At 32.7% G+C, this 24,682-nt stretch overlaps 2 protein-coding genes across 2 annotated transcripts; one reads left to right on the top strand and one right to left on the bottom strand.

The window, feature by feature from the left end:
- The first annotated feature begins 7,272 nt into the window (after nucleotides 1-7,272).
- LOC106321099 (organic cation/carnitine transporter 5-like) lies at nucleotides 7,273-9,123 on the top strand. The gene has a single exon (XM_013759417.1). It carries the CDS (start codon nucleotides 7,459-7,461, stop codon nucleotides 8,992-8,994), a length of 1,536 nt encoding a protein of 511 aa, XP_013614871.1. The 5' UTR covers nucleotides 7,273-7,458; the 3' UTR covers nucleotides 8,995-9,123.
- Nucleotides 9,124-9,234: 111 nt separating this feature from the next.
- Nucleotides 9,235-13,066, bottom strand: LOC106325766 (cation/H(+) antiporter 2-like). The gene is made up of 5 exons (XM_013763816.1): nucleotides 13,011-13,066; nucleotides 12,289-12,391; nucleotides 11,209-12,192; nucleotides 9,583-10,508; nucleotides 9,235-9,511 (listed from the first exon to the last, which is right to left on the bottom strand). Exons 1-5 carry the CDS (start codon nucleotides 13,064-13,066, stop codon nucleotides 9,235-9,237), a joined length of 2,346 nt encoding a protein of 781 aa, XP_013619270.1.
- Between the last annotated feature and the right edge of the window lie 11,616 nt (nucleotides 13,067-24,682).

The following is a 24,682-nucleotide window of genomic DNA, read 5'->3' as shown; positions in this document are numbered from 1 at the left end:
CAGGAAATGCCATGGCGAATTAATAAAAATTAAATGAAATATCAAATAATTTCGTTTGATTATTGTTTCTGAAAAGCGTCATATATCAACGCTATAAAGAATGATTATATATGTATATATTTATAAACCTAATAAAATAGAAGTATATAGTGTTTTTAGCGTTGAATTAGTTGTTATGGTTTGATAAGCAACGTCGGTTGAAGATGCATTATATAAAATAGGCATGGGAATTTTGGATATCAATTCAGTTTGGTTTATTTCGGTTATTTAGCTCTTGAGATATACCATGTGTTATTTAGGAAATTTAATTTGGTTTTGATTTGGTTATTTCGGTTTTCATTTTGGGGTTCGATTATTTCAGTTTTCGTTTTGGATACCGAAGTTGAGAACCGGTAACATCTCTAAAATAATTTTGGGTATAATTTAGTTTCGGTTCAATTTTAGCTTTTCAGTTAGTTTGGGTTAAAAAACCGAATAATTCAATTTTTTAGTTAAATATCAATTTGAATTTTCGGATAAAAAAATCAGATACTTCAGATAATTTTTTAAAAATAATTAGAATAAAAAGTATCTGGTTAATTTGATTTCTTTGGGTGATTCAGTTTATAAATATTATTTTATAAATATGAAAATTATTTTAAAACTAAATATAATTAATATTTATAAGTACGTAACCTATATATTATATAAATTTTGGTAATCATTAAGTATGATTTTTGTTTTTCAGTTCTCAAAATATATGATCTGTTTGGATCATAGTATGAATTGAACCTCATTTTTCTGTTTGGTTTGGTTCTTTAAAACATGGATCTGAAATGACGATGTCAATATGATGCATGTACAGTGAATATTCAGTCACAATACCAACCATAAGTTAAATATTACAAGTATTCAGTGCTTTAAGTATTTATCCATCTCACTGTGCATCTTTTTCGCGTTTCACATGCCTAAACGTGCATGTTGATCGTGGCTTTACTTCTATAGCATAATTTTAAATAAATAATACCATTAGTAACAAAAGTTAATGTTTGTACGCATATCATATGCTAATTATTATGGTTGTTAAGCAAACTAAAGTACTCATAATAAATAAATAAAAGTAATAAAGGTAACGGTCTCATACTCTCATGGATGGTCTATGCACATTTTCCCATGCAAGTTAAATAACAATCATCTGTAGGCACCTCATTACGTACGATCTGGGCCTTGGATTCCATTTTCTCCCCCTTCTTCTTTTTTTTTTTTTTTTTTTTTTTCTTTTTTTCCTGAAAGGAGAATATATATTGTATTATAAAGAAAAATTGGGGCTTATAGACATGAAAAAAACCGTAATTAGCAGACTAACAGTTTATCCTAACGGATGCATACACGGCGTCTTATATACATAATATTACTGTGATACCCTCTCCAATTTACCGGCTCACTTGTTAGAAAAAAAAATTAAAAATAAAATACTTTTTACCCCTAAAGTAAATCGTGTCCTCTCCGTTTCCACACAACCTCCATTCTCATTTTCTTCATCAGTGGTTCTTCGCACTCCAGATGCCCCTGCCGCAATTCTCCTCCACCCGCTCGCCTCCGCATGCAATCCCCTGAGCATCTCCGTCGTTCTCTCTTCTGATCGTCTCCGTCTTCTCTACTGCTTAACGGTTTCGTCTCCGTCTTCGCTACTGCATCCGGTCTCGGCGGAGGCAAGTTAAACCGCCGGTATCTCCAACTTCATAGCGTAGCGGGTTTCTCAAATCTCTGACACCGCCGTAAGTTCAGGACTCCATATGCTTCTTCTCTATTTCTCTGATTTGATTTTTCCATCTCGTCAAAATTAGGGTTTTTACTTGTTGTCTGTATTATCGTGAAGGAACCAGGATACCATACTTCCGGTGACGGAATTCCGTCCTCGGAGGTCGGAATTTCTTAAATTAATTTAGGGTTTGAGTTTTCTCGGGTTGTGTGAGGGTTTCTTAAATTTGAACTGTTTCATGTCGATGATGTGAACTATGTGGTGTAGTAATTCATATGAAGATGTGTAGAATATCATTCCTTAGAATTATCCTGTCAGTACACATAGTATGAATTTTCAGATTCGGTTTCCATTTCAAATGTCATAGTATTCGGCAACCACTCAACCATTGTATGTAGTATAGTATAAGTTTTCATTATGCTTGCTTTGCTGCTACTGGTGTGTGGGTGTGGTTTAAGTAGTAGGTGCTTAATGTACGTTATACTGTTCATATTATTAACAACTGGAATAGTATGCGGATATTCTAAATAAGTGGTGTAGTAATTCATGGGCAGATTGTAGCATATCATTCATTAGAATTACCCTGTCAGTACACATAGTATGAGTTTCCGGATCCGGTTTCTATTTCAAATGTAATAGTATTCGTCACCCACTATACCATTGTATGTCGTAGACTATAGGTTTTCATTATTCTTGATTTGTTGCAATTGGTGTTTGGGTGTGGTTTGATTAGTAGGTTCTTCATGTACGTTTTGTTGTTCCTATTATTAACAAGTGGAATAGTATTCAGATATTATAAACAAGTTAAATAGTATGCCTTTCAAAGTATTCCATTTCATATCGAATAGTAAAGCCGCTCATAATGATTTTTCATTCTTCTCCCGGTTCATCCTCTGTTTAGCTCATTGTTCATTTATATATTGCATTTTCCAAAATGAACCATCCTCACTCTTTGTCTATCTTTTTTTGATAACATCCAGGTTTGTTATTGGCGAGTTAGAGATTCCAAGTAGATTGTTTGAGACAGACTGTGAACCCACTGGCAAGAAAAGGGTTAGCAACTATTTCAATCTCTGTTGGATTGAAGTGATAAAGAGTGCATTGGAGTATGAGGTGTAGTTTTACCACTCCCCCATTAGATTTGTATCCAAGTGACATAGTATACAGTATATGGAATGGAAAAGGTACAACAATATATACATGTCACTCTAAGATTTGTATCTACGTTTCCCACTACATATTTCATGTGGTCATGAGGTTTATATTTCCATAAGATGTGGTTTCCCTATGTATTGGGGTTTATATTTCCCTAACTTGGGTTTAGTGTTTATACTCAACTGTTGTATTACCAGAAGCTGATGTTATATATTTCGTGTGGCTAATTAAGAATGTAAATACTTATCTGTGTATTAATGCACGTGTATTTAGTTTACCAAAGATTTCGCTTCCCTGTGCTGGATTGGAGTTTATATTTCCCTATCTTGGGTTTAGTAATTGATGTCAAGTGTTCTATTATCATACCCCTATCTTTGTATTTGATTTTTCTCATGAAGCATCTAAATACATATGTCCCCTAGTATGCCAGATGGATTTAATTTCAAAAAGGTTTGGGTTCCGTTACCTATGTCTTGGGGTTTATACTCCCCTAACTTGGGTTTAGTGATTACTTTCAACTGTTCTATTATCACATCAGTTAGTTTTGTATTTCATCTGGCTCATTATGAATGTAAATACATGTCTCCAAGCTCTCATTATAATACTTAAATATATACATGTTGTACTCTGCAGCTAGTGTTTGATGTCAAGTGTAGTATTGATAAGATAGTTTCAATTAGACTCCTTCATAAGTTGGATCTATCTTCTCTCTTACTCCTCTGACTAAATCAGACATATTCATATCACGGTAGAGGTTAATGTAGTGCTCACCAATGAAGGAATGGTCTGGTTTGAACACCCATTTTTTATGTCTGCCACTGACCCAAGATCCAACAACCAGTAAAACCTTATCTTCGCTATTCATCTGCAATTAAAAGTAAGTGGAAATCCATTTATATTTCAAAATTTATTCCATTACAGATTCAGAATAGTATTATTCCATTACACGAACTTACCTCCTTCTTGCTTCCAAGCAGTGAATCTGTAACTTCCTTCACTTTGTTGCTTATGAGGGTCTTCACATAGATTACAGTGATTATTATATGGAATACACCATTTAAGATTAGCGGTGCTAATTTCCACCACTCGTTTACCTCTCCACAGTAAAAATATCTTCAGTAAATCTAACTTTCTACGTGGCTTTCCCCTACTCTTTAATACGAAAGAGTTGTAACCCACAATTGCAAATTTATTGCACTAACTATATCATCGCCTCTCCCAAACCGCACACTTCACTGTCTTTGTTCGTGATTAAATTAGTAAATAATAAACTATAAATCTATTCTATTTCTTGCATATAGAATGGTAAATACCCTCATATGAAATGGAACAAGCATAAGTTGGGTGACTGAGCGGAGATGTTCTATTTCCAAGTTGGGTGACTGAGTAAGTGCATCAGTTTATTTATGCTGACATCAACTGTCGCTATATTATGTATATGCTATTTGAATTGGAACTATATATGTATTTCTACTACTCTATGTAAAATATATAGTATGGTAATATGATTCTTGCATTCTCCGTTTGTTTAACGTTGTTTCTTTTACACTTCTGTTTTTCATCTACTCCTCTCTCTGCATATTTTCCTTCCTTTGATTTTCATTTCACGCGCTTTCAAAATTCTCTCATTGTTACTATGAGTCACAAAATCACCACGTCGTTTACTTTATGTGAAGGAACCGGGTACCTGTTACTAAGAAGGGTATAACCGGCTGGAATGATGGAAAAAAGACAGTCACTACATTATGTCAAAATCATGTCCATTCTCTTGATTTCCCTCTAAAATATGGCTATTACGCCAATAAGCCCTATTATAAAACACAATATAGAACCCCAATGAATATATAAATAAATATTATAACATATAACATAACTCGTGTTTGAATATCCATTTCATTTCAACAAAAACTATAAACATTTAGTGACAAAAATGAAAATTATAATCTATATTATAATTATTGAGTTTTTGCTCTTTCCTCAGCACGCCACGTCAGCATTTTGTGGGTCCCACTTTAAAAAAGTGTGAAAAAGTGTCAAGTCTATGGCTCGAACCCGGGTTATTGAGATATAAACACCAAAATTTATACCACTAAACTAAAGGATACTTTGTACATTGATGACCGAAACTAATATATATTTATGAAGGTCGGAAACCCTTGCTTCTTCGGCTTTCTCCTTTGGCCGGGCCTAGGGAAGGAAAATAATATAGATTATTTTTAATTGATTTCATGATTCTTTGTTGAATAATATTATTTGCAGATTATGTGATTCATGAGTTTATTCCCGCCGGACGTGCTAATCATTACATGCCATCTTTGAAACCCGGTTCCATTGTGTAAGTCGATCGTTTTGAGGTTGATAGGTGCTCAAGCATGTACAAGATAACTGATCATTCATTTCTCATTCCTTTCATCTCACCAACTATTATTGATGAAGTCATCACAGATGCTCCTAAGATCAATCTCCAGTCATAATTAGATTGTTTGACAATTTCCAAGTGATTGCGAACACAAACCTAGAACTCCCAGGTATATTATCATATTGCATCTGTGTTTATATTATGTTTTGATATCATAACTGATATTTAAACTCGCAGATGTGGTTGGGCAAATCTGTTCTGTCCAGGGCTCTGACCTTACCAAAGAAACAACCCGAGTCGTTATCCGTCTTCTCATTGATCCGTAAGAAACAATCAACACACAATTCCCTTATATTATTATCTATATTGTGCGAACATCAATAATCAAAAATATTTCCTACCCAAAATATGTGGTCGTCAATTTATCTCCCTTACTTATCAAACTAATTTTACGCAAACCTTTATTTTACAACTTAAAAGAAACCACAACATCCCAAACAATCAAAACACCAAAAATTAGAATTTCAAAAAAGACAAATCATTAATGATCACCTCTCCTTTTTGTCTAATCTTAGAAATAAACTTCAAAACAAATATACCAAATCAATCACCTCAACTAAAACTCAACGACACATACATCGAGTCAGCTAAACAAATACAAACTACACGGCCAACTATTTAACAATTTGCAAACTTACTTTCGCAAAGAAGAAGACGAAGACGACAACCAAGATCAGTGAAATTACGTAAACAAAAAAGCAAAGTATATTACGAACTCTGATAAATACAACTAACAATGATTTTTGTTTACAAATTACCCATCAAATAAAAGAGAAACAAACACAACCAAACCAGAAGATACAAGATAAAATCCCGACAGACACAAAGGCGGCAACAACATCTCCACCTGCTCACTCCTCTTGTCTTATAAAAACAGCTTACATGCCCAATGTCAACAGGTCAATGTTATTGTCTTCTTATGAGAAATACATAAATTCGTATAAAACCCATTAATGCCCAAATACTCAGAACTGTCACTCATTTTATAGTTATTTCTACAAGTCTTCATGTATTTGTTTTAAAGATCCGGTAAGAGCAACAAGTTTAAGAATAAAAAAGAAACATATAACAAACATAATAAGGATAATAAAAATTATTACTTAATACACAAAACTTACACAACTAAACTGGAAAAAAAATATTCAGAAAGAAAATGTACTCTAAACAACTTTAATATAATTTATGTACTCTTAATAGTACAAGAAACAAATTAAAAAGACAAACAAACAATAAGTCTCAGTGACACAGCAAACAACACCACGAACTATATCAATCACATTACTAACACAGTTTAGTACTTCATAAGTGGAGAACAATGCATACACAATTCATCATCACAATTCCAACCCTATAACAATAAAAAGACTTGAAAAACAACTCAAAACGCAAAATTCACAACTACAATAACCCTAGCAAATATTGAGATAAAACAAAAACTTTGTCCAAAACTTCGCGCTTGCGCGGAGGCAATGCCCTTAGTGTATATTAACTCTTTAAGATTTGAGGATCAAACTAAACGTTTCATCCCAGTATATCCGGTCGTGTTTCAAACTTTCAACACAAGGTGGTAGGTCACTAGTGAGCATGGTGGTGAACGGTAGATGAAGATGGTTAACCTTATAAGCCAAAAATTTATCGTCACTATTCACTTTGATAGTCACTTTCTGTATTTGCTATTTCTCTTTTCCATAATAACTTCTTGGCGAGATGACAAGAATTAAAAGGAGTTGACCCATTCCCTAGGCTGACCCTAGCAACAAGTGGAAGCAGCACATGTCATGAACCAAAGTGGGGATTTCAGTTTCAATTTGAGCTTAGCTTACTTAGAGGCCCATATATGAGTTATACACACATAACATGAATGATGTTATGTCGTGTGCACTTACGTAAGCAAATATGTACACACATGCTTCAATTATTTATTGGTCAGACAATATACATACAAATCTCAATCAGTGTCATTTAAGATCACAATCTGTCGAGTCTTCGATCACACATTTTATGCGAGTTTTGAAAATTTATTGATAAACAAACAATATACAACCAGGTTCAAGATTATACACTTTCCCCAAGTTCTTTGTTTATTTTTTCATCTAATAATTCTCTCACTACCAGAGAGAGTAGTCAACTGAAGTGAGCAACAATGGGGGATTCATCAGCACCACTATTAACCCATATTGAAGACGAAGGTACTTCTCCTTCTTTGAGTTTCCACAAGATCTTCGAAGAGAGCTTGTCTGGTTTCACCTTCCCACAGTTCTTACAGATACTTCTTGTCGGGCTTGCCTTAGCCTTCGACTCGCAACAGATATTCATCACCGTCTTCACAGATGCATATCCCACGTGGCACTGTCTCGACCACACGGCTTGCAATCCCTCGACCACCACCGAGATCTGTAAACTTCCTCGGTCAGCTTGGGAATGGGACGGCGGATTCAAGGGTAAATCCGCCATTTCAGAGTTCGAACTCGAGTGCTCGAGCTCCTTCCTCAGAAGTCTCCCTACGTCTGCTTTCTACATGGGTTCTATCGTTGGAGGCGTTTTCATGGCTTTGGTTCCGGATAGTTTCTTGGGACGCAAGAAACTTCTTTTCTTCACCACCCTAGCAATGTCACTCACTGGAATCTCAATCTTCTTCTCCTCCAACATATGGACTTACGCTTTCTTAAAGTTCGTTATCGGATTCGCACGTTCACAGACCGGGACGTACGCAATCAATCTGATAAGTGAGCGAGTTTCCACAAAATGGAGACCTAGAGCTACTATGATTCCGTTTACTCTGTTTGTCCTAGGGTTCATGTCTCTATCTGGAATAGCCTACCTTGTTAGACACGCTTCTTGGAGAGTTCTTTATCTCTGCACATCCGTTCCAGCAGCCATCCACAGTGTTTGCATCTACTTCTTGGCCCTAGAGTCTCCTCGCTGGCTTCATGTGCAAGGAAAGAACCAAGAAGCCATTGAAGTGCTCCAAAGACTTTCACCTGTGAACAGAGATTATTTGGAATCAGTATCTTCTAGGTTACATTCAAAAGAACAATCACCAAGCAGCTCCATCAAGGACATGTTCATCAGAAAATGGGCTTTTCGAAGAATAGTGGTTGTTATGATCATAATGTTTGGGTTAGGAATGATGTACTATGGAGTTCCCTTAGCGGTTAGAGACATAAAAGTGAACATCTATCTAAGTGAAGCACTTAACGCAATGGTGGAGCTACCAACCTTTGTTATCACACCAATCTTGCTAGAGAAATTTAACAGAAGAAGTTCTGTTCTTGTGAACTGCTTACTAGGAGGAGCATTAGGAGTCCTCTGTTTCGTCATGACCACTTTCGAGCGAACAAACATTGCTTTTGCTCTAGAACTAGGCTCTTTCTTCTGTGCGAGGATCGGGTTTAACTTGATGGCTGTTTATATGATTGAGATGTTCCCAACATGCGTGAGGAACTTCGCGACAACAATGCTTAGACAATCACTTGTACTTGGAGGAGCTAGTTGTCCAATCATTGCTTCTGTTGGAAGAAATGTGCCTTCCATCTCCTTTGCGGTTTTCGGGTTGGTAGTGTCGGGTCTCGGGTTATTCGCTTTGCTTCTTCCTGAGACTAAAGGTTCAAGTCTTTGTGATACAATGGAAGCACAAGAGCAGAGTGACCAAGCCTTGAAGACTAGCCCTAGTTGCTGAACATTAAGCTTCATCAAAATCTATTTTTTTCTTTACTGAATAATATTGTAAGGGGTCTGAACCGTTTGATACTCAGTGTGTTTCATATGTGAATGTAATATCTTCATAAACCTACAGAAGTCTGCTGAATCCAATGTTCAAGAAATCGCTAGTTGGTTGTTAGACGTCTTATAGAGAATTAGTGTTTAGAAGCTGCCGGACCGATTTTTAGAAAAGTGGCTGAATCTAAGATGTGTTTTGCTAATCATCTAGAAAGTTATCATGTGAATGTCTTTGTCTTTGAACAACTAATACAGAAGCATTTACATCTAAAGATGAAGCCAGGAAATCACCGACAGTTCCGAGCTCCGGACACTCTTCCCAATCTTTCATTCTTACCGTCATAGGGCTGTCTCCTCTGCTCTTCCCAACCACAAACAGTGAATACATCTCTCCTATCTCTCTTAGAATCGTCAGCGTATGCGGTCCATCACTCACACGCTTCTCCATGAACCCCACTTGTCCCGTTGTCACAAATCTGTTGCAGAAACATAAAAGGTTCTGTTATGGAAATTGAGTTCTGAACTAAAAAGAGTATCAGTAAGTTACCTGTTATGGAATTCTTCTAAGAAACTTCGGTCTGCTTCGTATTCAGTTTGATCTCTTCCCGCAACCTCGATGAAAAAATCGTTATTGTCTTGTGTTGTCGTGTTCCCAACGGGACTCTCTGTCTGAGAATCCTCTGAAACGAAGTGTATAATCGTGAGATGAATCAGAGTGTTGTTAGCTAGCCATCTGCATAGAGCTAAAGCCTCACGATCATCAGGACCACCAAAGAACAATGCAGCAACATGTTGTACCGAATCAAACCCGTGCGGTTGTTGAAACCCGGTTATGTTCCGGTCCACGAAAATACCAACTGAACATGGAGCGTGTCTTAAAACGTTCCTGTTCATCTGTCTGAAAATCTCTCCATCGTTTGTAGTCTTCCCATCTATCCTCTGGTGTTTATGGAACGGAAGAAGCACAATCGAAACGCGAAGATCTTCTGTCGCGTTACATATCTCTACGTGCATGTTAAGCATCTTGGTCACGAGCTTGACCTGTTGGATCAAGAGTTTACTGTCTTTAGCAAAGGAATCAATCGAATCATTGATCTCTAACCCATCGTTGGTTCCAAACTCATCATCTCCATGCACGTCATCACCGAGCTCGTGATACAAGAGTTCTGATGATTTTCGTTTCTTGGGGAGTGGTACGAGGTGCATAAGCAGAGCCGCGAAGGGCTTAGAGGCTCCATGAGAACCGCTCAATGCTGAGATAAGAGAGATTGTACCACGAGCGTGGCGGACTCCGTAAACGCAAGATAAAACGCGTAACTCCTCGTGAGTGTCGTGAGATTCAAGACAAGTTTTCTGGGGAGCGAAGTCTTTCTCTCTTGCTTTAAGCAAGAAAGATGCTAGGACACCGCTTACTAGCGTCGTGACCACCAACGATGCCAGCATCATATCATGAATTGTTGTTGTCCACCATTTCTACATATAGATTCACACAAAGAATGTGAAAATAGCATAATAATAATAATATAATATATAGTCAAATCAATTTTTTGAAAAACTCGAAACTATGCGTGTTGTGACAAATAACAAGTTCAATGTTATCAAATAATATTTGTATGCCATCTTTAATATTCTAATTACCAGGGACAAAATCTCACTAGAAATTGGAAAGTTTGAAAGGATAAGTAGTATATAAATATGATTTACCCCAGTTATTGTTAACTGGTTTTAAGTAACTTGTATATAGTATCAGAGCACATCCATGTCATCCAACCCAATTGAATTCATAATGAATTTAATTCAAAAAGTTGGTGCATTGACCTTTACATAAATATAGTTAAAGAACCATTATCTCATTTCGAATGGATGTATTAGTAACAAAATTTCATATAAAAGATTAAAATGATTTGAAATAATATACTAGAGATATGAACTCATCCACTTACATCCAGTTGATTTTGTGTTGGAACATCTATCTTACTTCATATTAATATGAAAACTCTATTCTATCATAAATGTTATTAATCACTATATAGTAGATCCTTTTGTTATTTTGGCGTGAATAATGTAAAAAACGGCATATTCTAAAATCAATTTTGCTGTGAAGGGTGATAGAATATGATTAGAGTTTTAAAAAGTAGCGGTAATCATTAAGAGTACTATGTTAAGAAAATACCTTTTTGGAGTAGTTTGCGTCGAGAAGAAGAACACCCACATGACCTTTAACAGAGAGAATGGTTGGTAAGAAGAGCCAATATTTCTTGGGGATCTTCAGGTACATACAAGCGCATATTACACCAATAAGTTTCCCAGCTAAGGCTAGAATCACTATAATAACGAGACCGATGTAATAACGTTTGGTTAACGCAGTGATACTGAATCTGAATCCCATGTAACCAAAGTAAACCGGAAGAACAAACTCGTGGATAGGGTAACCAAGCCGTTGAACCAACGTTCTGTGTGTCTTTCCTTGTCGTGGAACCATTATACCAATGGTGAAAACCGAAACTGAGGAGTTAACATCATAGGATTCTATTGTTACGGCGATAATGAGAAGGAAGATGATGAAAACTAAAGTCTCAGCTTTTGATAGGTACTTTTCTTTAGGGTTCCTCTTTGGGAGCCATGCAGCTAGAAACTTGTTGAGCAAGATTAGGGCTCCGGTGGCGAAAATAAACAAGAAGATATTACCTATCATAGATTTAGAGATGGAGGCTATGACTAAAGTGTAGATCACGACATCTGATAATTCGATGCACAACGCACAGGAGAGTGTAAGCCGTCCAATCTCAGATGTGTTGAGTTTCCAATCAGCAATTGAACGGAGGACGACAGGAGATGACGTGTTTGACAAGGTAACGAAAAGAGTCAGGAAAAGCGTTAAGTAATCCTCTTTGATATGGAGCAAAGGGGTGAGTATATAGACCAAGGCGAGGCTGAGGAGACTGCAAGCCGAAAAGGAACTCAAGGTTATTACAGAGACTTTCTTGAAGTTTCTTCTCATGAATTGTATATCGAACTCAAGACCGATCAAGAACATGAAAGATGTTCGTAAAACGAAGGAGAAGAAAGAGTAGTAATCTGCTGCATCTTTCTGGAGGAAGAACTCTTTAACTTTAGGGATTCTTGAGAGCAGAACAGGACTCAACACAATACCAGCCTGAGAAAAAAAAACAATCACATTAGTCTGAAACATTCGAGAGCCCTAAAAACGGGTATTTCTAGTAATGCAAAAAAAAAAAGAAATTTTCCTTACGAGAATCTGGGCGACGGGAGCAGCTTGACCACATGGTTTGAGCATGAGGTAAAATAGTTGAGAGAAGACGAGAATGCAACCCATTTGAATAAACAGAGTATTTGTTGGGTATGTTTCTACTATTGGGCTTTATTAATTATGAAATTGGGTTTTGTCGTTTCAAACTTTGTTTTCATCGTTCAAGTTAATTGTTTTGATAAGAAATTGTTTTATGAGAAATAGAAGAAGTCAAAGCTTGCGGCTGAATTTTCTGAACGAGCTTCCAAAAGCGTTAACTGAACGTGATTGTGGGGGAGATGGGCAAGGATTTCTCCTGAGCAGTTACGATCTTTTGACTATAAAGAGAAAAGTTTGGAGCTTGAAAGAGGGGCACAATTTGATCATCTCTTCTTCTTTCTCAAAGTTTTCTGGTTTTCAAATTGAGAGTTTCATCTCTCCTGGATTGAGTGAGAGCAGAGTTAACCCTGGAGTGACCCGCCTTGGTTATCTTGCACCCGGGATTAGGCGATTTTTTTGCTCAAGTGCAGTAGATCTTTCTACGGCTCTGCCACAATTCAGGTGAGAGCAGAGTTAACCCTGGAGTGACCCGCCTTGGTTATCTTGCACCCGGGATTAGGCGGTTTTTTCGCTCAAGTGCAGTAGATCTTTCTACGGCTCTGCAACTTGTTTTCCTTTGTGTTCTGGTTTCTGAATCTTTTAAAGATTTATTTATAACAGTATTAAGGGGGTTAAACAATTCATCTCCTCGTGGCAAACAGAACAACAACTTTGGATCCATCTTCTTCTTGATTTGATGATCATGAGCATTCTTTAAGCGTTGTGATGAGAATAAGACCAAATAAAATAAAGTTTTGTTGGGAAAAGAAACTGAAAATGTTGTCTAAATCAAGAATATAAATTTCAAAAGTAATTTAGATATAAAACTAATTATTTCCTTTTGGTTGGGGTTCACAACTACTTGTCCGTCCGTTAATTACTCGAGACCTCAATTTTTTCCCTTCCAGAGCGGATTAAGTTGACTATAAACCGATAATTTACATCTTATCTATTAAAATATAAATCACAACTTTTTTTGATATTTTAAAACGTACTCTCACTAGAAAGTCATTAAATTTAAAGACATATCATATAATTCTCATCATTAACCGAGAAACATCCTACGATCTTACCATAGTACTAAATAACTAGATATCCCGCGCCGATATGCAAGATGAGTTTTTTATATTAATCTTTGTTATGATTTTAACATTTTGCAACATTTTAATCTTTATCAATTGTAAAATAACGAATACAAATGTTGGTCTCTTAAATGTATCATTGTTGTTGAAAAGTTAACGTATTACAACTCTTTTTAATTATTTTTTAGACTTCATATGCACAAAAAAAAAAAAATTGCGGCTGACACAAATCACAAAAACCAGATAGACAACATTGATGGTAAAATCCCAAAATGAGTTTAGGTTTTCTACTCTCGATTTGTTTACTATTGAATCTGCATAAGTGATTGTATTTTATACTTCTATAAAATTGTGTTTGATTTTCGTTTATGTTTCACTTATATGAATTTTGTTTTTTTTTTTAACTTCTTCTTTGAATTTGGTGAACTACATAAGTGTCAATTTAAAAAGATAGACATTTGTAAAAATTATTTCCACTCTAGATACATATCTAAGAATCAAATTTTTGAAAAATATCACCGGGAAACTCTATTCATAGGTTAGTGTTCAAATCTAATATATCAAACTGTTATAGAATATAAGTTCAGACTCGAAATATAAATGTCTATCTAGTATATATTCACGAGTTCGGTCTAGAAATCATCTAATTCTAGAACAACAAAATAAATTACTTATTTTATTAACTTACACTTTTGAGGTTTAGTTACTTAAGAGTATGCCGATAAAAAAAATACTTTACCATTCTAGTATATGTAAACTATGTATAAAGTAATAACTGTTTAATTTATTAAATGATAAACCAGAAAATTTATAATAAATAGTTCAAATATCTCATTCTTACAATTATAATAGCTAGATAGAGTATTAGGGAGAAACAAACATTAGACGAATGATCAAATCTCTCATTCTTTGAACAAACTCAAAAGGAGGTGATTAGAATCATGTCATGATATTCCATTAAAAGTTTTTTAGGAATAAAAGCCAAGACTAAAATATTTAATCTGAATGAAAAAAAAAAAATATATATATATATATATATAGTGTTTCCAATATTAAAAATCACTTCGATCTAAAGAATAGTGTATTACTGGAATTGTGAGGATCAACTAACATATCAGAAATCACATATTCCTTATATACTAAAGCGCAGGTTGCCTGGTGAATCAGATATTGCCATGTCGAATTTTTTTAAAAAACAATTAAAAAAATTTAACACTTGCAAAAGTTTTAAAAACAATTATTTTTTCTTATATTTCAGCAATTCAAATATTCAACTACCTATTATCCTAATTTTTCTCAAAAAACAACCCCACGCTACTCATATATTTTGAAACTGTGTTCTTTTTTTTTTGGTATAAAACTGTTTCTTCATCTCTATTATAAATTAAATTACTTTCTTCTCTCTATTGTATCTACTAAGCATCGTGTCTTCAAAGGTGAGACTCTAATTTTTGACACATGGCGATCAAGGTTAATGTTCTCTAAATTGTACTCAGGGCTAAGCTTTACGTATAACAAACAATCAGTGCAATTTTTTTTGGTTTAAAAACAATCAGTGCATTGTTGCATCGTGTCTACACTCTACAGCACATCATCAAAAAGAAAAAGTAAGTGTTCCATTGTTATATATCTTAAGTTTTCCTGCAACAATAATATAAAGTTCACGTTTTTATGAAGGATTACGTTTTACCCATCCATGTGCAACAAAAATTACGTTTTTTACATATTTGCTTTAAATGTAGAGAACAAATGTAAAAAAGAGATCATAAAGAGATCATGAATTTGAGTGTAACCAAAGAGCTCTGCTGCAGGTTTATATTTTTTCCAATCAATTTTCTTAGAATAATTCTTTTCTTTTTCTCTAATACATAATCCTTTCTCTCTATCCGCAAAATTTAGGTTGAAGATGCCACTAGAATATATTGCTATTTTCCAGCTCAATTAATTTCAAAAAAATGGAAAATTAGAGTACTGGTCTCTCGGATTTTTGGATAAAAAAGTACACAAATTTTGATTTCTAAAATTATGTTTCGTATAAAGTTGATGAGTGTTTGCATAAATAGTAGTTTGTTTTCTAAAAATATGTTGTAGACTCATGATAACATTAAATGCTTACAAACATATATGAGCCTATCTATTTTTTAGAAAATCAGATATTTTGTAAAACAGTTTCAGCATATTTGCTTCAATATTATATATGGTTCTTTATGTGTAAAATACTGTTTATTTAAATTTAAAATTATAATAAAATAATTAAAAATATAAGATATTTGATCCATGCATAGCATGGGAGTAACACTAGTTTAAAAAATAATTTGTATACATAAAACTATATATATTAGAGTAAGCACATAAATCAAAACCAATACAATATTTTATTTACAATCATGTTTTTGGTTAATAAATCAAAAAAATCATTTTATTTACTTTATATGGTATATAATTAAACTTTAATGATATTGACATAAATATATATATATATATAGTTATTTTATATATAAATTTTTATTATTGACACTTCCTACTTATATGATTTTATTAACATTTATATATTTGCGGTATCAAAAATTTAAACTTTTAATCACAAAATTTTTATGTGAGATTTATCAATAAAAATTTCAAAAGTAAAATATTAAGATCTCAATAATTTTTCAATGCAAATTTTAAAATTAACATATTTTTATATAGAATATAATTTAATTTAATAGATATTAATGTATATATATATATATTATAAATAACTATTAACGAGATTTCATATTCATACGATTTGTGATCATTTGTATCTTTTTTGAACAAAAAAACTTAAAAAATTAATCACAAATTTTTCAATATGAGACTTTTACCTTTTTTAATAATTTATACTGTTTTTAAAAAATTCAAAATATAACATATAAGAAATCTATTTTTTATTATTATTTTCTTAATGTGATTGTTAAATTTTTTAATAATATAAAATTAAACAAAAAGAGAGAGGATACACAACTGTTATCAAATATGTATTATACATAATAATTAATTGTCATATATTATATGTTTATCATATTCGGTAATTCCGTAGCTTTTATTTAAGGAATGAATTGAAAATATTCTTTTGTGCACTACTAATCAATTTGATAGTTAGTTTAATAAAAAGTATAATATAATATTTTTATGGACCAACTTATTTTTCTAAAGATTCTCAGAATCACCCTAATGATAACACGTAGCTACGAAAACATGTTGTAATGCTTCAGAATTAATATACATGGGGTGTTCTTTCCCTCTTAAAACTTAATCGTATTTTACTAAGTCACTAACCATTAATTAAAAACTGACCAATCCGATTTACTCTAAATAGGGAACGATTTATTCTTAAATAATAAAACAATAATAAACATATAAACCAAGTATAAGCAATTAGATATGTTTATAAACAAATGTAAACATGCAAGTCATTAACCCTTTGTTAATAATCTAAACAAACCGGTTCAAGGTAACTTCGGGAACGATTTAACATATTCATATTTTTACACAAAATGACATATATTATATACTCAGTATCATGACTATTTTAGGTACTCAAAAAACTTACATGCTCTACATATTTGTACAATATTGTATACATGTAATGTCCAAAATGAGAACCTAATGTAAAATCAAACCAAGCAGATTAGATAAATAAATAAAATAGAAGACTATATTAAATAAATTTCCTTTAGAATATTAAAATATCAAAACAATCACCCACCTTCGGTTAACAAGTCACGCTGTAGTTACCAAAATCGTGATCTCTCATTTAAAAAAAATTCAACCAAATCTTACCTAGTTAAAGGATATTCCATAAAAAAATATTGATTATCGAATAAACAGAAATCACTATCTTAACATACCATAAAATCTTCATTTTGTTCCTGTATTTTAAATTTTGAAAAAATGAAATAGAAGAAATAAATTTAGATTTCTCATAACAACTTCAAACCTTTTTATCTATGTACATAAATATACTAGTGAAGCCATGGCTGGGCAAAAAACTTGAATCCGATCCGAAAAAGTAGTTACGAACACGAACCAAAATTTATTAAATATCTGAATAGATTTAAAATTTTGGTATTTAGATAACCGAAACCAAACCTGATCTGAACCAAAATATTGCGAATATCCAAATACATTTATATACTTCAATATATTAATTATATTAGTATATAAAATATCTAAGATATATAAGATATTTTAAAGTTGCCTTAAATATTTGAATATATATATAAATAGTCAAAAGTAAATGTCTACAATTGCCAAACAATACTCAAGACAAAAAAAATAATTTAATATATATTGATTATCTATAAAAAAATATTCAAGCTAAACCAATTTTGATGTTAAATTTAGGTATTTTAGCATACATTATTCAAATTTATATGTAATATATTAAAAAAATTTTAATTTTTGAGAAATTTAAAGTATATTTGAATTTTTAAATGTTTAAAATAACTTAAATGGAAAATCTAAACTCAAACCAAACCCACCAAGATCCGAAGTGAACCCAAATAAAAAAATTTAAATACTCGAATGGGATTGAAATTTGTAACCCTGGAAATCCTAAATCGGAATACTGCCCACTCTCCTAAATGAAACAATATGATATTCTATAGAAAATATTGATTAACCAATAAAAGAAATCACTATATTTAAATTGACAATGTAATTGAAGTTTGGGAATGAACCAAACCATTTTTATTAGTAAGTCTGATAGCAAAGATAACATATATGAATCATTTAACTGATTAAAATTTAAATATTAATGCTAATCGAAATAAAACATGTTTTAATAATAATAATGATTGAAGTAATGTTATGAACTTAATTATTGGCTATCTACTTTCCCAAGAATAAACGCCAAATTTATCATCCACATATTTACCAATTTAGCACATGTTAGAGAACCCAATATTGTTAAGACTATTAATAATGTCTGGAAAGATCCAACTCCTTGACGATCCACCTTGTACGAAATCCATTAGCGACATTACTATCTTACAATAAAAGCTCTTCAAATGCCTAGTGGGATGATTCAATTCTGATCCGTTACACTTAAGCCACGTGAACCAAAAACCCTCACTCTTTCCTGATCATCTCTTCTATATAAGCAGACCAAAGCACCACACATCACCACCAAGAAAAGGAAAAAACTCAAATCACTTTAACTTCCCAAACACTTCGATGGAGCCAACTAACCGTTCTCTGACTTGCCTTGACACCATGCCAGACGAAATGTTGTGTGCCTCATCATCTCAAAAGTCGGTGCTGCGCCGTCCACCGATTACTGCAACGCCGGGCTTACTTGCAAGAGTATGAACTTCGGTTTAGATGATCCATTGATCGCCAAGACCCTCAGCATCGCCCCTTTAGTGGAGAGGCCTCATCTAGCTAACAGTATGAAAAAATGATGATGCCATCATCATCAGTCAACTTCGTAAGTATCTATTTGCCCTTCTCGATCATGCCCAAGGCCATGAGAAGAAAACCGTAAAGGTACTTAGCTTCTTTGTGGTCCCCTTTAGAGGCAAGACGAAGGTGATGGAGTCCGAAAAAATGATTATCAAAATAAAAGTACTCACACATACCCTTAACGTAATGCACATCGAGGTTGTTCGCTGCCAAAAGGCTCTCCATCATTTTTTCATACCCGTTAGCTAGATGAGGCCTCTCCACCAAAGGGGCGATGCTGAGGGTCTTGGCAATCAAGGGATCATCTAAACCAAAGTTCAGACTCTTGCAAGTAAGCACGGCGTTGCAGTAATCGGTGGACGACGTAGCACCGACTTTTGAGATGATGAGGCGCAACATGTCATCGGGCATGGTGTCAAGGCGAGTCAGAGAACGGTTAGTTGGCTCCATCGAAATGTTTGGGAAGTTATAGGTATTTTTATTGTGAACATGGGCAATATAGTATCCAGGTATATAGACGAAGGAAGACTTTGCAATCACAAAGTATACTGATCCGATAATAGCTATGTATATGATCTACAAAACAAACAAAAAAATAGAGTATAAAGTTCGCCACTTTGTGTTATTCACAGGTAAGCATCAAAGTATGAATCACAGCATCAGATTCATCTGCTACTTAAAATGGATCAAACGGTACTAAACCAAGAAGAAATATACAAACTTGCAATATGGGATTAGGACGGTCGCAACAGAACTGCTCCACCGTTAAGATAACATCTGTTCCCTTGGAGCCAAACACCATTCCGACAAACCTCCTGCAAACCAAAAACAGAGGAACTCTAAATCAAAACAAAGATCAAACGTTGGAGTAAATGGAAGAATGTTCAATGAGGTGAGAGGAGAGAGTTATAGTAAGTGGTCATAGGCTCCGCGAGTGATGAAGTAGTGAGGTGTGCCTTTGAAGGTTGGCCATTGACTGCAGAGGAAAGAGATGACCACTGTCAACGTCATGATCCCGTGAACTACCAATAGCCATCGAGAGATCCTCCGATCGTCTGGAAAGTCCAACTCTCCAACTCTTTTCTTTTCTCTTGTTAATGTGTACACAATTTCAGTACACTAGGGGTTAATTTGAAAATCAGATAAAATAAAAGGGTACAAAAGCAATATTTAGATAGTTAGGGCCAAATATTTTACACTTAGGGCTTGATTGGTAGAGTATTAGCTTTAGCATTAAGCTCTACATTATCTAATCAACAATTGTTAGAAAATCATTTAGAGAAGCATTTACTAAATGTTAATGTTCTCTGGCCAATGCTCTCATATGAAGCTCTTAGAAGAGCATTTACATTTATAATTTATAAAATTAAATAAAATATATAATTAATTAATTTATTTTATTTAATAATATCAGAAAATTATTTTTATATCCAGAAAATAAAATTTTGATTTCTAAAATTAATTTACAATAAAAATCTTTTTTTAAATAGTATGTCACATTTAGAATATAATTTAATTTATATATTTTAATTTATTTTAAATTTGAAAAATTATTTTTAAAAATATATATTTTAATTATAAAATTTATTTTAAAATAATACTTTTCTATATAAACATATTTTTGAAATTATTAAATATAATAAATTAATTATATATCTTTTTAATTTTATATGTTAATATATTTATATATATATATATATATATATATATACTAGAAATATATTCACTAAAAATAAATATATTATATATTATATACTAATTTTTATAATAATTTTAAATAACATACTCATACTATTATACCAATTATCTTATTAAACAGTTTAGCAAAAGCATACAACTCCTGCAGCATACAGCTCTTGCAGCATACAGCTCCTGCAGCATACTGCTTCTATAACATACTGCTACTGCTGATGTTAATACTCTACCAATCAAGGTCTTATATAAACATAGCCACAACATAACTTAAACCTAAGGTTTTATTGAAACAAGAGCAACACATCATCATTACATAACATGGAATCTCTTGTAATGAAACTCATTATACATATAGCACCATGTTGTTCGCTCATTACAAAGACTCATGTTTAAACTGTAGGAACATATTTCACTACCGTAGAACAACTGATATTTGTAAATAATAATAAGAACATAAATTAAAATTCTAATACCGAAATATAAGAATAAAGAAGAATTGCAGAGTCGAGATGGTTAATTTCTTTCCTTAAATCTTTAAACGCCCCATAGTGTGATGGTTTCATAGCGCTCAGATTCCCAGGATACAACTGCAACATTGTTTTTGTTTACCATTACCAAAAAACATAATTTATCTAACTTAATTTTGTGTTGTACTCTCAGACACAAAAACTAAGAAAAAAAGATTATACATAGTTGAGGGGAGAATTGTTTTCTTATTTGTATATATCAAAAATAAGAACACATGTGTTGTTTTATAACTTGCAAAGTCTGAAACGTACACTGTGACATATGGAGTATTCACTAACGTTTTGATTATCATTCACTAACATATTGATTATCATTATGGTGAGTTATTCCTTTGACCAATCAATGACTACATTATTTTTCAAGCTCATTTTGTTCAGTTGACCAAATCAAATGCAACAAAATACTTTCTAATGGCTTTATATTTTTATATTTAACAAACATAAAAATAATATTAAGAATATGATTTATAAAATAAGTAAATAGACACATTGTCTAATAAACTTATTTAAATCTAATTCAATCCCACATATCCAAAGTGAAACATTTGCTGAATTTTTACTTTCCAAATGTATAGCTTTATAAACTTTTCATATTATTCACTTTGAACCTCCATTTCTCATTCAAAACTAACTCTGATTTTGACATATGAGTACACTACTTCACAATGTCAAACATTCAGTTATTCCGACGAACATCTTCATGCGGAAACATTCGGTTATTCCGACGAACATATTTGCAGATATCCAAATATATTTATATACTTAAATATATTTATTATATTAGTATATAAAATATATAAAATACATAAGATATTTTAAAGTTGCCTAAATATTTGGAAATATATATAAATAGTCAAAAGTAAATGTCTACAATTGCCAAACAATACTCAAAACTCAAAAATAATTGAAATATATATTGAATATATATAAAAAAACAATATTCAAGCTAAATCAGTTTTTATGTTAAATTTAGGTATTTTAGCATACATTATTCAAATTTATATGTAATATATTAATTTTATATTTTAATTTTGAGAAATTTAAAATATATTTGAATTTTAAACGTTTAAAATAACTTAAATGGGAAATCTAAACTCAAATTAAACCCACCAAGATCCGAAATGAACCCAAATCAAAAATTTTAAATACTCAAATGGGATTGAAATTTGTAACCCTGGAAATCCTAAATCGGAATACTACCGAACCGAATCCGAATGGATACCCGAACACCTACTCCTAAGTGAAAAATATGATATTCTATAGAAAATATTGATTAACCAATAAAAGAAATCACTATCTTAAAATACCATAAAATCTTCATTTTCATATTTTTTAATTAAAAAAACTCCTAATACACTAAATCACGTTAGATTTTCCATTATATAACAACTCTAAACCTTTAATTATCCATGCTAGTAGAATATATTTTTACCCTTACAACTTTCAGAAGATCTAAATAGTAAAAATATTTCTTCAAACGATGTACTTGAATATTGTTAAATTTCACAAAATGCAAATAAATTGCTAAATTTATAAATTATTTTATTACTTATAATTTTAGATATAATATTTAAATAATGTATGAGTTAAATATAAAATATATATCAAATCAGTTAAACTTTGCATATATATATATATATATATATAATTTTTTCTTATAATTAAGCCCAAATCCAATGAAAAACAAGGGAAATTGCATCATCTACACACCACTTACTCCATAATTAGGCGAATACCCTAAATCATTGTGTTGCACTGTTGAACAAAAAATAAAGACACTGCTGCCCCTATCAATATAATCTCCCGTCTATGACCTATGAGATAATGTAATCTCTTAAGTAGATTTTATTTAGATTTCCCTATCCTTCACCATATCCTAATGACAGACGAAGTGAATCTTCTTTATTAATCACCCAAAACATATCCCCACAAAAAATTTAGTCTGCTTCATTTTCTTTCATGAATTTATCAGTTCTGGTGGCTCCACGACAGTGACTCGTTTCAATTACAACGAAGAGAGATCTTCTCTGTCTCTCTGTCTCACATGGATTTGTTTTGATTTACAATGTGTCGATAAAAGCAAAGATTCATCGTCTCTCTTTTTGTTTAGTTTCTCTTGTTTGCAGTTACCGTACGTCTTCGGATGTAGTGAGATGCTCGTTTCAACTCGGTGAACTGTTCATCTCCACCAAACGCTCACATATTTTTTGATCATGGATTTAACGAGATCTCGTCTGTATTTATAGAGCAGTCCGAGGGGTGCATCTTTTGATACAAGTTGTGTTCGGTCTTCATCAACCTCACTCTTGTTGTGGTGTGTTTATTTGGCGTCTCCTTCAGGTAGACTACTACTGTCAGCGTGAGAAGAGGCAGAGAATGGCTCTCTAAGGAAGATATAGTTACAACTTCTGTTAATGTGCATGATCTTGTTGGTGTGAAAGAAAGCTTCGGTCATCTTTGTCAGAGATGAATGAGAGCATCCTGCCTTATTTTAGTCTACATTATACATCAGGGATACAGTTTTGCTTGACCAGCTAATTTATTGTGTATACTTGAAGACACTTATGTTAACCAACAGACATTTAACTTAACAAATTCAGGAACTTTTGAGCAAGTATAATTATATAGTTTATCCATCCAAAACTATATGATTATAACTTTTGTTGGAATGAAAAACTTTATAAAGATTGAGAAAGTGTTTAAGTGTTTGAAGAGAAAAAACTTTTGTGAAAAAGAAAGATTTTATAACTTAGAAGAGAATTTTATTACTTGTTACAAATTTGGATTATTTCTTGGTGATACAAAATGAAAGAAAGTGAAGGTATTTATAGCCTCCACAATATAAAATATCTCAAATATTTTAATCTTAAATCTAGATAATTCTAACATAATATCTAGATTTTTTTTTATTCTAATTATCTAGATTTTTCTATAATAATATCTGGATTTTTTTAACTTAAGGAGGTGGAAGATTTTTCTAGAATTTGGGCTAAATTTTGGATTAAAATGATTAGTAAATTATTAGCCCAATATGTGATCCAAATCAAGTTTAACTTTCAACACCCCCTCTTAAACTTGATTTGGTTACTCCGAGTAAGCTCCTCATCTTGATAAAGTCTTCTCGCTTGAGTGGCTTGGTGAAGATATCAGCTACTTGATCATTTGTCTTCACATACTTTAACTGCACATCCATATTGGTAACACATTCTCTAATGTAGTGATAACGAGTATCGATGTGCTTACTCCGATCATGGAAGACTGGATTCTTCGCCAATGCTAATGCCGACTTGTTATCCACAAAGATCTTCGTTGGCTCTTCTTGTGGTAGGTTCAACTCCTTTAGCAAGTTTCGTAACCAAATAGCATGGCAAACACATGAAGTAGCTGCCACATACTCCGCTTCACAAGTAGAAAAAGTGACAATTGGTTGCTTATTTGACATCCATGTGAAAGCGGTTTCTCCAATGAAAAACACGAAGCCACTTGTGCTTTTTCGGTCATCTACCTCTCCACTCCAATCGCTATCGCTATATCCAACAAGCCTGTAATCTTCAGAGATAGAGTAAT

This window comes from Brassica oleracea, chromosome C2 (assembly GCF_000695525.1).
Source record: "Brassica oleracea var. oleracea cultivar TO1000 chromosome C2, BOL, whole genome shotgun sequence".
NCBI classification, from domain to species: Eukaryota; Viridiplantae; Streptophyta; class Magnoliopsida; order Brassicales; family Brassicaceae; genus Brassica; species Brassica oleracea.
Note: the sequence above shows the minus strand (reverse complement) of the source record. Positions and strands in the feature narration are given on the sequence as shown.

What these genes read in the sequence shown, in the direction of transcription:
- LOC106321099 (XM_013759417.1), top strand. Translation starts at nt 7,459, where the DNA reads ATGGGGGATTCATCAGCACCACTATTAACCCATATTGAAGACGAAGGT.
- LOC106325766 (XM_013763816.1), bottom strand. Translation starts at nt 13,066, where the DNA reads ATGGATCCAAAGTTGTTGTTCTGTTTGCCACGAGGAGATGAATTGTTT. An exon ending in ACGCAAACTACTCCAAAAAG is followed by an intron (nt 10,509 to 11,208) that starts GTATTTTCTTAA and finishes ATCTATATGTAG; the next exon opens with AAATGGTGGACAACAACAAT. An exon ending in TTAGAAGAATTCCATAACAG is followed by an intron (nt 9,512 to 9,582) that starts GTAACTTACTGA and finishes TTTCTGCAACAG; the next exon opens with ATTTGTGACAACGGGACAAG.